Below are 15,423 nucleotides of genomic sequence, written 5' to 3' on the forward strand. Positions count from 1 at the left end.
GAGAGTAAATGCTACTCTGAGATTAGGGTGGGAAGCACTTGTCCTTGGGGCTCATCTGCTCCTGCCAGCTTGTTTCCAGGCTTTATTTTAAAGCCATACATGCTTTACAGGCTTTGAACAGTTTGATGTCTTTGATGAAATTGATGGGACCCAAACATGTCAGTTCTGTGAGGGTGAAAATGATGACCACGCTGAGAACTGGCCTTCGATTCAAGGATGATTTTCCTGAATTGTGTTGCAGGTAAATGACTACCAGAGTTCATTAGACATTTTGCATTTCCCAATAGCTAGCACTGCCTTGAATTCTTAGCTTTTTGAGGGAAATTGTTTTCAAACCAGAAATAATTAAGATGGAAAGTCTGTGTATTGAAAAGGGAATGTGTTGACTTCTTTAAAAACATTTTGGTGTGAAATCTTTTAATATACTGGGAAATAGAGAAAATAATAGAATGAACCCCTACATACCCAATTCCCAACCTCAGTAGTTATCAGCATTGTTAATCTTATTTTATTTAAGCTTTCCAGTGCTACGTTTTTATTGTTACTTGGAATATTTTAAAGAAAACTCCAGTATCACATCATTGTGCTTGTAAATACCTCAGATGTATCTAATGGATAAAGGGCACTGAAAAAAATATATAACTATCATGAATTATTTTGCTTAGCAGAGTTAATAGGAATTCCTAAATAACATCTAAAATTCAGATTTCCCCAGTTGTCTCAAAGATGTTTTTCACAAAGATGTTGGTTTGTTTGAATTAGAATCCAGATAAGGTACACATGTTGCACATTTGGTTGTTTGGTCCCCTAAGCAACTCTAATAAATAGATTCAGCCCTTAAGTCCCTTCCCCACACTTCTTTCAGACCTTTGAGATTTTGGCATGTATGATTTGACTGACTGATAATTTAATTTAATTTCACTATTACTGCTATCAGTAAGACTACTGAATGCAGTTTAAGCTTCTTGAAGGTTCTTTTTGTTCTTGACGATATTTTATTGGAGATGTATAGTCAGAATAATATGTTTAAAGTCATGTGAAGTTATTCTTTTCTGTGTGCATGCGCCATCAGCTTGATATTGCTAGGTTCAGTTATTTTAGTTTGTTTAAAATTTTTAGAGGTGGCTTTTTCTTTTTCTTTTATTTTATTTAAAAATCATATAAAATATTGACATCATCCCAAGTTCAAATATGTGTAACAGGTTACACTCACAGAATCTAGCCTTCATTCCTGAATTCCTACAAATAGCTGTATCTATTTTCATTAATTTTTGTATAATTCCTCCCTATATAAAGTATAAGCAAATACACACACACTTCTAGATACTTTTTTTTTATATTAACCCTGCCCCAAAAGGCAACATATTATAAGGGCTGTTTTTCACTTTACTCTGTGTGTGTGTGTGTGTGTTTTGTCTTTTTTTAATTTTCTTTTTGTTTTTACTTTACCCTGCTTTTTTTTGACTTACAGAAATCACTCTTTGTGAGTATACAGCATTGATTTTTATTCCAGTTTTACAACTGTCTTGTAATCTTATTGTTTGTGTGTATCATTGTTTGTTCAGCTAGTAACTAACTAGTAGAGCTTTACAAATAATAAAAATAATGTGACTTTTAACTTTTATTTGTTTTTTCACATAGAGCGTGGGACTGCTTTGTCCGTTGCCTGGATCACGCTTATCTAGGCTCTCTTCTCAGTCACGTAATAGTAGCTTTGTTACCTCTCATACACATCCAGCCTAAAGAAACTGCAGCTATATTTCACTACCTCATAATTGAAAACAGGTATTGTAAATAAAATTAATAAAGGTAGCAACTTTTTATTACTGTATTTTTATGTCTCAAGGTGTTAGGATTACTGTTGGTAATGTGGGGCTGTTACATTCTTTTTAGAGTCCTTCAGTAAACAAAAATAAATGACATGCTTTAAGTCAATACATATCAAACTGATGCTCTTTCAGTCGTGACATGGCCTTTATTATAATTATATCTTAAACTTAGTAATTCAGTAACTCAAAATTGTTTTTTAATCAATTTTAAAAGAGATGAGGCCAAATTTACCTTTCTTCTTACAGTTGAAAAAGACAGTTGAATAGCATGAGAAAAGTTAGGAGGGCTAATCACTTACTTTCTACAGCTCACCTTAGTTAATATCCTTGTTACTTCATTGTGTTAACTTTTTAACCAACCTCCCTTCCTTCAAGCTTTTATTGCATTTCTTCATATTGTTCGTATTTTAAAGCATCTCTTTGTCTGAAACATTCCAGCATACAGAAACATCCTGTGGTTCTCTATTTCCTAACTGATAAATTCCAAATTGTTTATCTTGATAGTCAAGGCTTTCCAAAATCTGGCCACATTTTATTTCTTAAAATCCTTTCCTAAAACAGATCCTATGTTGCAGCCAATCCAGACTGCTAATACAAGAATATACATTACACCTTTTCATTTTTATTTTTCACTCAGGCTGCTTTCTAGCCTGGAATGTTTTTCTATACATTTGCTTTTTTTCCCCATTTTTGTACATACTATTGTATATCATAGTTTCTTTGCTTCTGAAAAATTAGAATTTACGTACAATTTATTTACTTACTTACCCATATACTATTGCTATTCCCATTGATCAGTTTCAATAACTGTCCAGTCAGGGAGAAAGTACAGAAGAAAAGGTTAATGGAGTTTTTTCCAATTAAAATACTTTTATTTTTGATATTTTGTACATGATGAAATAATATAATCACTGATCTAATTCACTTTTCAAATACTTTTTGGATTATTATATTATATTAATATATCTTTGCTGTCTATTATAGAGGAATCATTTTTCTGCCTTCTTCATATAATAAAGAAATTCTCTTTCATTCTTTTAAATAGAAGATCCTAAGCTCTCTGAGTGAAGGAGTTATTTTAGCTTTCTTTATTGTTACATCTCCAATGTCTAGCAAATAGTAGCACATAGTAGTTACTTAATACATATTTGTTGCATGAGTTAATGAAAACTGGAATTTAGAAACACTTTTATTTGGACCAAAAAAAATTAAGAGTATTACATTGAAGCAAATTTAAAATTGTAGCCTCAATAAGAATCATTTATGTATTTTTCTCTAACATTCTTTGTGAGAATTTGTGTTTTGGGGTTGGATTTGGCTATCTGTTGCTTTTTTACGCACTCATAATTTTGCAATCTGGGCTGGGTTCAGCTTTCTTTGACTGTTCTTACCAGGGGTCATTGCGGTCAGCCATCAGGTAGACTTGGCTGGACTTCTCATTCTTTCCATATCGTCTCAGAGCTTCTTTCTCTCTCTCCATGTAGTCTGTCCATGTTGGTGGCCAGACTTACATGGTGACTCAGGACTCTCGTGAGTATAAAACAGAAGCTGCCAGACCTTTTTAACACTTAGGCCTCAAATAAGCCCAACATCTCTTCTCCCATATTCTATTTTTAAAGTACATCACACACCTAGCCCACATTGAAGAGGAAGTGACCATACATAGGCGTGTATTCCAAGAAGTAGAGTTTATTTAGGGCCACCAGTGTAGCACACTGCTGTTTCTTAGATTTGATTATTTGTCACTATTAACTGAGCATCCTAGACATGGTTAGGAAGATTACTTTGCATGTCGATAATCAACTAGCAGTTTTAAATGTGAATTAAGTTGGCCTTAATTTCATCCTCTGCTTTGTACTTTTTTAATGTTCATATTCTTCAAATAATTCTTTTTCTTCCAACTATTAGGGATGCTGTGCAAGATTTTCTTCATGAAATATATTTTTTACCTGATCATCCAGAATTAAAAAAGATAAAAGCAGTTCTACAGGAATACAGAAAGGTATTTAACTTCTTATATATGGTTTAGATGATTGATACAAAATTGTTCCCAAGTTCTAATACACTGAGTAGAGATTCTTTAAAATCATGTCTAGAGATTTCATAGTCACATTCTGATGGCTAGTTCCTGATGATAAGCCTATCATGAATCCGAGACTTTTAGAAGGAAGTTTTAGCATCTAGATCAAAGATGAAATAGTATTAGATAGAACAGAGAGCAAAGAATACAGTTCTTGTGACTTTGCTACACAGATCAATATGTTCTTACTTACCATCCCCAAAAGAAGTGACCATAGCTACATACCATGAGTGAAGGCCAGAAAAAAAAAAAAAAAAAAAAAGCTGTGGGAGGATTCTAATTATTTTATACTACAAACCATGGTATGGAAATGTCAGGTCTGACTCATTCTGAGCTTTAGAAGGGGAGTAATCTGTTATTTACATGATCCTGAATTTCAGTGAACTCTCTGAAATTACAAAAGTAGCGGTGATTCCATAGAATTTTAGGGCAGAAAGTGGGATACCTGACCTTTGGTCAGAGTAGTAGATGTATTTACCAAATAGATCCCAAGACTGGTTCTGAAGACTTTATTTCCTTTTTTACTGGATAAATCATCAGTCATAAGAAAGTAAGTAGTCCAAATAAGGAGTGAATTATCTGCATAATCTGTAGACCTCATTTAAGGCTATTATGTAGTCCTTTCTTTGTAAGTTAAGGATTTATTTTGAGTAAGTAAATTCTTACTTAGTTGGGATAAAAGTTTTCTCCATCACTAAAGATTTTAGAATGAAATCCCTTTCCTTGAGAATTATTAAAAGTTCATACACTATACAAGGAAGACATGGAAATTATTTTTTAAAACTGCTTTCAATTGGGGTACAGTTTAACTACTTTAATAGTAACTATGTAGAGAATCCAGGCCTTCTGAAATGGTTCTTAAAGTGGTTAATTGATCAGGTGTATCTCTCTGTGCTCTTTATATAGGAGACCTCTGAGAGTACGGATCTTCAGACAACTCTTCAGCTATCCATGAAAGCAATTCAACATGAAAATGTAGATGTTCGTATTCATGCTCTTACGAGTTTGAAGGAAACCTTGTATAAAAATCAGGTATATTTTACAATATAATTTTAAAGCTATGGAAAAGAAAGGTGGGAAGTTTAAGGAAAAGATGAGAGATTGGCATATTTGTTTGAGATTCAGTAGGTTCAATGAAAGAATTGATTTTCATTTTACCGAGATTTCAGATCTGACTTAGAATCAGTAATTCATGAGATGCCCTTTGAGGCTGAAGAGGTTTGCGTATTTTTTTTGTTGTTGTTTTTGAAGAGTCATGATTTGACAGTTATATTTTTGGTTACTGCATCTTCCTGCGGAAAGGTGTATTTGTTTGTACTGTAGCCATTCATATGAGTCTTCTCATATAATTTCCTATAGATATCTTTCATGTAAAATTTCAGTAGTTGTATCATTTTACATTTGGACAAAATTAACTCTGTTAGTTAATCAAGCTCAATTTTCAAGTTTTCTTTTTTATGGGGTCAGTGAACTTTATTCTTTTTTTTGTTAACATAATGTAGATTATCCCTAACCTTGATGACAGTGAGAACTGTTATTTAAAATACCAGATCACTATAAGTCTATAAAATGGAAACATTTTGAGTGAAATACTCATTTTTGTGTATCAAGAGCTCATATAATAAGATGTGAGAGCCTGAGACCCTTAGGATTTAGTGGATTGCAAAACTGAGTTGTATTTGTTTTCATGATGGAAAGAAGCATTTGCTTCTAGGACAGTAGATGTAATGGTGGCAACAAGTACACGTTTCTGGGTCATTGAGCTTATATAACCAACATGGGTAGCAGCCAAGGTGGAGGGGATCCTTCCACATGTGAGGAACCTTGAATCTCCTCGAGTGTAGGTTTTATGCCCTCCTAACTGTGGATCTACGTTATCAGTGTTACAACCTCATTCTCTGCCCTACACTACACTGAAACTGCCCTGGGCTTTCCCTTATTCCAACCTCTACCAGGATTCCAGATAACTTAAAGGGCCTCTAGCTTTTTAATGTAATATAAGGATTTACGAATAGCAAAGGATCTCTCCTCTTGGCATAGAGATTTTCTAGCTTAGGTTATTTCCAAGCAAATGACATGGTCATGGTTTAACACAAGAAAACTTCATATTAATCATCACATCTTAGATGTAAATGACTAAATCTGAGAACTCAAGGAGATTTCTTATACTCTTAGGAAAGAGCCAAGCTGCCCCACTGACAGAGTTAAAAAGCCTTTCTAAATAGTTGCATTGAACACATTCTTATTTGAAAACTTCTTTTGGAATTGAATATTTCTAGTTGAAAAATGAAACCCAGTTTATCTAACCTAGAAGTAAAGTGAAAACTTTTTTAAGCACTTAGGAGATAAGTATATTTTAAAATTACCTTTCATGTAGTGTTTTTCATAATATGTATAGTCTTGAGTGTGAACTGCATTTATCTTTGCCAACTAAAGTGTCCTTTTCCTTGTTCTCTAATTTTAGCAAGGGAATAATGTCTGTAATTATATTAGTTATGCTGTTTATTGATTACTAGTTCATCCATTTTAGGTATTTATGCTTGAATTAACCTGAATGTTATTTAAGTAAGCTAATACTGAAGATTCTGGGTGAGATAAAAATGTCTTTTTTTTTTTTTTTTTTTTTTTGGAAATGTATTACTCTAATTTGGGTCATTGTTTTAACATTCAGTTTGAGATGCTCGTATATACTTTACTTTTGCTAGAAGGAAAATTATGTAAATGAAGTAGTTATAAAATAGTTACACGGGTACAATATCTAAATCTTAACTGGCTTGAGAATAGTCTCTCCTCACCGAACAGTTTTTCATTATAGCATCCTCAGGAGATAGATGGGAAAAAAAACTACTTGAACCAACATATTTTTTCATAAAGGCTACCTCTTTCTTTGTACCTCTTTTTTTTTTAAATCATCCCCAGGGAACTCATTTCCCATATCTTTTTCTCCCGTATTAGTTTTTTATATACTTTTCAATTTTCTTATTTTAACTAATGGCTCTTCTTCCTTCTTAACTTATGTACTGACATATCTGTCTGTTATCCTTGAAAAGTTACTGAGTTCTTTTTCATCTTCATTGTTCCTTTACTTTGTATGTATTTGTTATTGTACATATTATATATTTTAATTATTTGTTTGCATGTTTATTTTCCCTTTAGACTGAGAGCTCATTGGAATAAGACTGTCTTATTTTCATACACTGATATAATAAAATAATGTTTGGTTAACTATTTAATGAATTAATGAATAAAAAACACTTAATGATTCTAATCCTGCAGAACATATTGTGCACTATATTATGTGAACTCAACAAAAACTAAGTGAAAAGACTGCAGATATAGGAATTTAATTTTATCAGTATTTACATAAGATATTCCTTAATATTTTTAAGCTTTCTTGTTAGAAAAATATACTAGTTTGTAGAAGTTGTGTGTAAATGTTCTCTTTACTTTTATTTTAGGAAAAACTGATAAAATATGCAACAGACAGTGAAACAGTGGAACCTGTTATCTCACAGTTGGTGACAGTGCTTTTGAAAGGTTGCCAAGATGCAAACTCTCAAGCTCGGTTGCTCTGTGGGGAATGTTTAGGGGAATTGGGGGCAATAGATCCAGGTCGACTAGATTTCTCAACAACTGAAACCCAAGGAAAAGATTTTACATTTGTGGTAAGTTCTGGTAATTTGCAATAGCAGGAAGAGTTCTCTGTCCTAGTAGGGTTTCTGTATTCCATTTACAAAGAACTATTCAGGTTATCCTTAGTGGCAACTTGATCTAAACTAGATAATTTAGGTAACTTCTGAGTTTATTCTTTAATACTATTGCAGAGACCTTTAGCCAAAAACTATAAAGTTGGAGCCCAGTCTAGTGGGCTGTGTTCTTTTAAATAAGTTTTCTAACCTAACCTTGACAAATATTTAAAACCTAATTAATTATTTAAATATTATGATTTAAACACAATTGCTAAGTGTCTCGATGGGAAACTAATTTCCCAGGGTGTTTTAATAGAGTGTGTATAAAAATGTTTTCATGGTCAAGTGAGTAGATTAGGGAAATCTTGTAAAACAAAATTAGACAGAACTTTTAATATATTGGTGTACTTTGTGAATCTCCAAGGTGAGGTTATGTTGAAATTATTTTTTGAAGTTTCTCAAGTGACCAAGGTTTTACAGAATGAAATTAAGAAATGCTGTATATATAATTTTCTTTCTAATTATTAAAATATGCAAATTGTTGGAGCTATATAAAAGTTAAACACTTTTTCTAAGTTAAATTGATTGGGGCAACTAAGTTAAATTCACCAGGGAATAATACATGATACAGTTTAAGAAATATATACCAATTAACTGTAATTTTTTCTTGTTTTTATTGAGACTGGAGTCGAAGATTCAAACTTTGCATATGGATTATTGATGGAACTAACAAGAGCTTACCTTGCATATGCAGATAACAGCCGAGCTCAAGATTCAGCTGCTTATGCCATTCAGGTAAGAGTGAATATAGACATTACTGGCTTTACATTATTAAATTCTACTAAGAAAGTTGTAAATTCTATGCTTTGGAAACTCTTATTTTTTTAACTATCATTTTTATTGTCAAAGTAATACAAATTCCTGGCAAAAATTTCAGAGTGCTGAAATATACCCTCCTAGTAGATTATTATAAGTACTTTGAACATTTTTCTATGTATATACAAATAAATACATGTTTTCTCCACAAGGAGAACATATTACATGATTTTTTTTTGTGTTTAATAATCTATCTTGTGTAATTTTCCGCATCACTACATATATCTCTAGTTGCTTCTTTTCAGTGACTTAATATTCAATATGAATTTACCATAATTTTTTTAAGAAATTTATTTAATACAATGAGGTTGTGTTCATGTTTTGCTTTTAAAAAAATGTTTCAGAAAGCATACTTATAATTTCTGAGTACTTGAGTGAATATATCCACGACATAAATATCTAGAAATTAAAATATGTCTCAGAGCAAATACAGAGTTTATATTTGATAGGTTTTATCAAAAAAGTTTATACTCCCTTGATTGACAAATCTGCCTTTTAAAATTTCAAATCTTTGCTGATGTGGCAGATGAAAAATTGTATTGTTTCATTTTAATTTTCATTCAATTATGAGCGAGGTATAACATCTTTTATGTATTTATTGCTTTTTTGTGTATTTTCTCTGGATTGTCTTTTTTCCCATTCTCCCTTTGGTGTTGGTCTATTTTTTTTTTTAATTGACTTTGAAGACCTATTTGGATGTAGTGGAAATTAACACTTTGTCTACCATACAAGTAATGAATATTTTTAGTTTGGCTTTCTTTGCCCTTTTCATGGTATTTTTTTCAATTAAAGGGTCCTTGTTTTGTTAGATATTCAAGTCTGAAATTCATGGTCTGGGTCAAAGATACACATTTGGAGGTGTGCACAGTAGAGATGGTATTTGAAACTGTGATTTCTGGATGAGATGATCAAGAGAGGGAATACGTGTAGGTAAAAAGATTCTGGTAATCTTATAACCTGGACAATGAGAGAGGTCAGTGAGAAGAGGGAAGAAAACTGAGAAAGAGCTACCAGTAAGGTAGGAGAATGTGTGTTCTGGAAGACAGCGAAGTGTTTCAGGAAGTATGGAGTGATCTAAATGCTGATCATAGGCGTAATAATTTAAAGGTTGAGAATTGACCATTGGCTATAGTAACATGAAGGTCATTAGTGACCTTGACAAGAGTAGTTTCAGTGGAGTTTAGAAAGCCTTATAAGCATATTTTTAAGAACATATGGGAAGAGAGGATTAGAGAAATTACAGAAACTCTTTTGAGGACTGTTGCTATCAAGGAGAGCAGAAGAATGACATAGTAGCTGTGGAGGAAAGAGGAATAAATATGGAAAAATAACAGTGTGCTTTTATGTTGCTTGGGAACAGTTCAGTGAGAGGAGAATAGTGATAATGTAGAAGAGAATTGATGTAATACTATTTTAAGTAGGTAAAAAGATGTGGAATATAGTGTACAGGTGGAGAGAATAGCCTTAATTAAAAACAAAAACAAGTCATCTGTAGTAACGAGAGAAAGCCGAGTATATAGGCACTGATACTGATATTGCCAGGCTGGGAGATATTAGCTTGGAAGTTGTGAAGTTCTCTTTGATTGTTTGTTTTCTCAATGAAATATGAAGCAAGGTCTACAACTGTAAGTATATTAGTGTTTTTTGTTTGTTTTTTCTTCCAGTTTTATTGGTATGTAATTGACATACAGCACTATATAACTTTAAGGTGCACAGCATAATGATTTGACTTACATGCATTATGAAATGATTATCGCAGTAAGCTTAGTGAAAATCCATCATCTCATGTAGATACAGAATTAAGTTTTAAAAAAGATATTTTTCCATGTGATGAGAACTCTTTAGAATTTACTCTCAACAACTTTCAGGTATAATATACAGCAGTATTAATTATATTTATCATATTGTACATTACATTACTGATATTTATTTATAACTGGAATTTTGTACCTTTTCAATGTCTTCATCCAGTTCTCCTTCCCCTAACCCTGCGTTAGTGTTTTTAAGAGTATAAATTGTCCCAAAACCAAAAAACTTAAAGGATTGCTGATCTGTTAAGTCTGTTATTGGAGATTGATTGCAAGGACTTCTGTAGCTAGAGTGACTTTACGAACATCAAAAGCTGGCTTCAAACAAAATTTTAATAGCATTTTAAAGTTAAATAAAAATAAATTTCGGATATTTCTGTATTTTAGCTTTCATATACTTTCTTACTTTTATTAAAAATACTAAATGTAAGTATAAAGTGTATTTTATTGGACATTGCTTATATTTTATAATTATTAGGTATACATCTGCATATGGTCATTTTCAGTGGAATTGGAAAGAAAGAATAATACATGATGGCAGATGTAATACCCTAATATATTTGTCTTGTTTTAAAGATTGATATTAGAAAGTTTCCTCTGTATAGCACAGGGAAGTATGTTAATATCTTGTAAGAACCTTTAATGAAAAAATATGAAAAAGAATATATGTATGTATATGCATGACTGGGACATTTTGCTGTACACTAGAAATTGACACATTATAACTGACTGTACTTCAATGAAATAAATAAATAAACCAACAAATAAATAAATAAAGATTGATATTAGAGACCAAGATTTTTTTGTTTTTTTTTTCTTCATCTATAAAATCCCACTTGTTTTATTTTCAGGGAAGTAAAATATAACCGTTTAATTTCTGGACTTGAGTAGCAAATTGGTCTTTAACATTTGCATCTTATTTTCAGAATTTTAAACTCAGTATTTTATATCTAGATTTGAGATATTTTGAACTATTTTGGATTTGTAGTTACTTTCATTAAAACTCAGAAAAAGTCAAATTTTATGAATTCTGCAAATACAGAAATTCCAGTTTTTTCCTCCAAATAGCTTTTAGTCATATATTTCAATACATGTTATGTACAGCACACAAATTTCACGTTCAGATACTACCACAGCTTGGTGACCTTTCATAGGCCACCTAAGTAGTTTTAAGCATTGAGATGTTCACAACTAAGCAAGTTCACAACTCCAAAATTTTATAATTTTATATCTTTTTCTATGTATTTTTATAACCATACTGTATAGAATATTTATTAAAGGTTTATCTGTTTCGCTGTGGATTTACATGTGTAAAATATGTGTTTGTAGGAGTTACTCTCTATTTATGACTGTAGAGAGATGCAGACTGATGGCTCAGGTCACCAACTGTGGAGGAGATTTCCCGAGCATGTTCGGGAAATACTGGAACCTCATCTAAATACCAGGTCTGTAGAGTCATTAAAACTATTTTCACAAAATTGTTTTCAACTTTATAAAATTAAATGTTATTTTTTGATACAACATTTTAGCAAAGTATTTTTAGTATGTCCTAATATTTATTTTTCCACTGTGATTTATGCTTATAATCTTGTCAAAATGAGAAGTACAGTCTGCTCATTGGTTATATTCTATAACTTTAAGTATTTAGACCAATTCATTGAAGCTGAAAGGATTGATTTTCTTTTTACTTCAACTGTCAGTAGTACTTTGAAGAAATCTACTTTAAAGTGAATATGAGTTGAAGCTTTTGATAGGTCTAATTAGTACAGAAATTTAAGAGTTTAAAGCTAGTTCCAAAGCCATTAGTAATCCCAATTAGGGAGTAGAGATTTTTCAGCCATACCAGTTTCTCCTCATGAAAATATTTTCTCCTTCTACTTTAAAAAAAGTATTTTTGAACTTTTTTTCAATTTTAATAACTTTGCTAGAACTGATTAAAGTCCATAAATTATGGCCATGAAGTTAGAAACTTTAATTTTAGGTAGCCTAAGTCACAGGCTTATTAAATATGCGAACTTGGGTAAATTACTTTAGTTTTTGAGCCTTAGTACAGTACCTACACTCATAGTAAAATATTTTATAAAAACCCTTAAGTATGCTTACTTACTTGCTAGATACCTTTTTATATTTAGAAACCTTTTAAATATTTTATTTCTTATGAATAGCATTATTTAAAGATACATTTTATTAAAATAAAGTATAGGTTTTTTCTTTTTTGAAGACTTCATATTTCTCTATTTCTTTATTCTGTATTTTATAACATATATAAATACTTAAGAGATTCTGTGACCTAGTGACAAGTTTATGGCTTTTAGGGTCATGTAGACCTAAAGTTGAATCTTGGCTCTGCATTTCCTAGCTCTGAAGTCTTGGGCAAGTGTTTTTAAATATTTCCAAGTCTTAGTTTTTTCATCTTGAAAATGTGGATAGTTTTACTTACCTTATGTGATCATTGTTAGGAATAAAGAAGGTAATATAAAAAAGTACCTAGCAGAGGCCTAACATTTGATTTATACTCAGTAATAAATGCTTATTCAATCTCAGCTTGTTGAATTAATTCCTTGCATTTTTTGGAAGGGGTGGGATGACTATACCCTACTTCACATGAAATAGAAGCCAACATTTCTGCCTATTTGTTATTCAATTTAATATTTCATAAGAAGCCAAAATTTTCTGCCAACTTATTCTTTCATAAGAAGAACATGGTCATTTATAAGAGTGATCTTAGAAAAGCTATGAGAATTCTTATGATCCTTCTACTTTTATATCTGACAGTTTGCAGGAACCTCTGAGATGGTCCCAAAATGGTAGAAGTTAGATTTATTTAGCTGGGATCTGCTCATTGAAATCGCTGCCTCATAAATATGAGGTTACTAGAGGGCAGTATTACTGGAATTGATCCACTTTTGTATGAAACACCGAGATACCAGGCTAGCCAATAGGGCAGTTTTATAGCTTGGACTGCTTGAAATTTGCCCCAGGAGGCTCACGGGAAATAAATTTCCTAAAAACACATTCTTATTTTTGCTGCTGAATGTTATACTCCTATACTCTCTTTAATTTTTTTTCACTTGGGCTATTTAAATGCAGTCACTAAACCTGGATGAAAGGATGGCTATGTTTGGGAGATTTGATCTTTAGAATTAGATAGATCAACTACAGTTTAAAGTTGCCACAGAAATAATTTTAGAAGAAATATCAAGATGTGTCTCAGCAGAACCTGACTTGTACCCCAATATCAGTAGTTTTCTAGCTAAGTTCACCATAAAACATGGTAAAATGATCTAGAGATTATACTCATGGTGATTCAAAATAGTGATGGTTAACTGAGAGATTATTGGATTTTTCAGTTGTCAGCAATTTGGAATATAGTGAAATACATGTTTGCTGAGACCCTTGAGTATCGGACATTAATTATGTGTGTCATTTTCTAATCTTACATTGGTGACTATAAAGGAACCCACTCCCCAAAAAATTGCTATACATGTGTGTAAGATGAGAGCTATTTTAATATGATTAAATGTTAGTGCTGAGGAGCAAATAGAAAGGATCATGTTGAAGTTATGGAAGACAGAAGTGGTAATTGGTATAATAAGGACACTGAGGAGCATCCAGAACGGTAGCCATGTGGGACTACACTAGAGGAAGTGAAATCTCTTTCTCTGTGATAGGGGAGGATAAAATGATGGATGGAGCTTAACTAAATTTATAGATTTAGTTGTGGAATTGTGTTAATGGTTTCTTTTTTCTTCCATGAGGTAAGAGGTATGGGAGATAAGATTATTGGCTGAAAGTGGCAATGGAGTTGGTCCAGGTGATTTGAGGAGAATAGTGATGATATGAAATAGCCACTGTGGAAAACAGAAGAGAAAGCTGATAAGGGAAAATTAGAAGGATTTCTGAGCAGCACTGAGGTTGAAAACTAAGATATATAGTAGTACTAACCTCATAAGCAATTTAGTGGTTTTCCTCCATCAATGCAGTGGCCTAGATATCATTTCAGAGAAGGCAGGCATTTAGATTGATCCAAGCTTGGGATGTTGGCAGATGGGTACAGCTAGTGAAGACACTGTGGCAGTGGAACAGGTAAAGGATATTACCAATGAGTGCTTGAAGTGAAGGACCATGGAGACCAAGCTGGTTAGGGAAAGAGGTAATGAAAGGAAGGTATTACAGATATGTTAGAGTAACTGGGTGAAAGAACTGGAACTTTGGGAAACCGTGGCCATAAAGTAAGGCTTAATAATACCTTTTGGAATTGAAGAACTTTCTCTGTATTAACAAGAAAGTCCCAATAAAGAAGTAGAGGAGAAAGTCATTGAAAGGTTTTCAGTTTAACTAGATGATCCAGCCAGACATTGAAGTCACTCAGGATGATAAATAAGACTTGGGGAAGAAAGAAAACACTGAACCGTCAGTGAGTTTGGTAATCAGTGATTTTGTTAGATGCCTATAATGAGGAGTAGAGAACAGTATATATCTCTGGGTAACTCTAACCTCAAAAACAGGCCTTTCTCAGGATAGAGTTGGAAGGATCTGAAAGGAGCATTGAGGGAGAGAGGAGGCAGACTCAAATCCTTTGAAGGACTTGGAGTTTGCAAGAGTGACTTCCTACTCCTCCATTAGTAAGGCTCTCGGGAAAGTGGTGTCTTTAGCCAGATTTCAGTAAAGGCAAGGCAGTAGTGGGGTAGTCAGTGAATGAGTTGATGCAGTTTCTTATACTTTGTTTACTAAAGTTCTAAACAGATAGATATATATTTATGTCTTTTTTAATTAACACAATTTTTAAATTATAGGTATAAGAGTTCCCAGAAGTCAACAGATTGGTCTGGAGTAAAGAAACCAATTTACTTAAGTAAATTAGGTAATAACTTTGCAGAATGGTCAGCATCTTGGGCAGGTTATCTTATAACAAAGGTAAGAGAACTCTGTTCAGATTTTAACTGAACAGAAATTGTAAAGGAAATGAGAGCATCTCTCTGAATGCATAGCACACACAGTGAACATTGAATCATTTGTGCTGATAGTTTTAGAAATTTTTACAGAAAATATTTACTACTCTCAATCTCTCTGTTGTTAGTAAGTTTCTGAGTAAGGACGGTAATTGTTTTATCAAGCAAATCGCTGGTCTTAATGTGTTT

General features: G+C 32.4%; 1 protein-coding gene across 1 annotated transcript in view; it reads left to right on the top strand.

Moving 5' to 3' along the window:
- ATR (ATR serine/threonine kinase) overlaps positions 1-15,423 on the top strand; it is an 84,320-nt gene that overhangs the window by 26,581 nt on the left and 42,316 nt on the right. The window contains exons 18-25 of the mRNA XM_006190571.3: positions 111-241; positions 1,642-1,785; positions 3,738-3,831; positions 4,816-4,941; positions 7,368-7,574; positions 8,280-8,393; positions 11,612-11,727; positions 15,079-15,199. Of these exons, the coding sequence (XP_006190633.2) occupies positions 111-241; positions 1,642-1,785; positions 3,738-3,831; positions 4,816-4,941; positions 7,368-7,574; positions 8,280-8,393; positions 11,612-11,727; positions 15,079-15,199 (1,053 nt within the window). The remainder of the gene's footprint in view (positions 1-110; positions 242-1,641; positions 1,786-3,737; positions 3,832-4,815; positions 4,942-7,367; positions 7,575-8,279; positions 8,394-11,611; positions 11,728-15,078; positions 15,200-15,423) is intronic.

Source organism: Camelus ferus, chromosome 1 (assembly GCF_009834535.1).
Source record: "Camelus ferus isolate YT-003-E chromosome 1, BCGSAC_Cfer_1.0, whole genome shotgun sequence".
NCBI classification, from domain to species: domain Eukaryota; kingdom Metazoa; phylum Chordata; class Mammalia; order Artiodactyla; family Camelidae; genus Camelus; species Camelus ferus.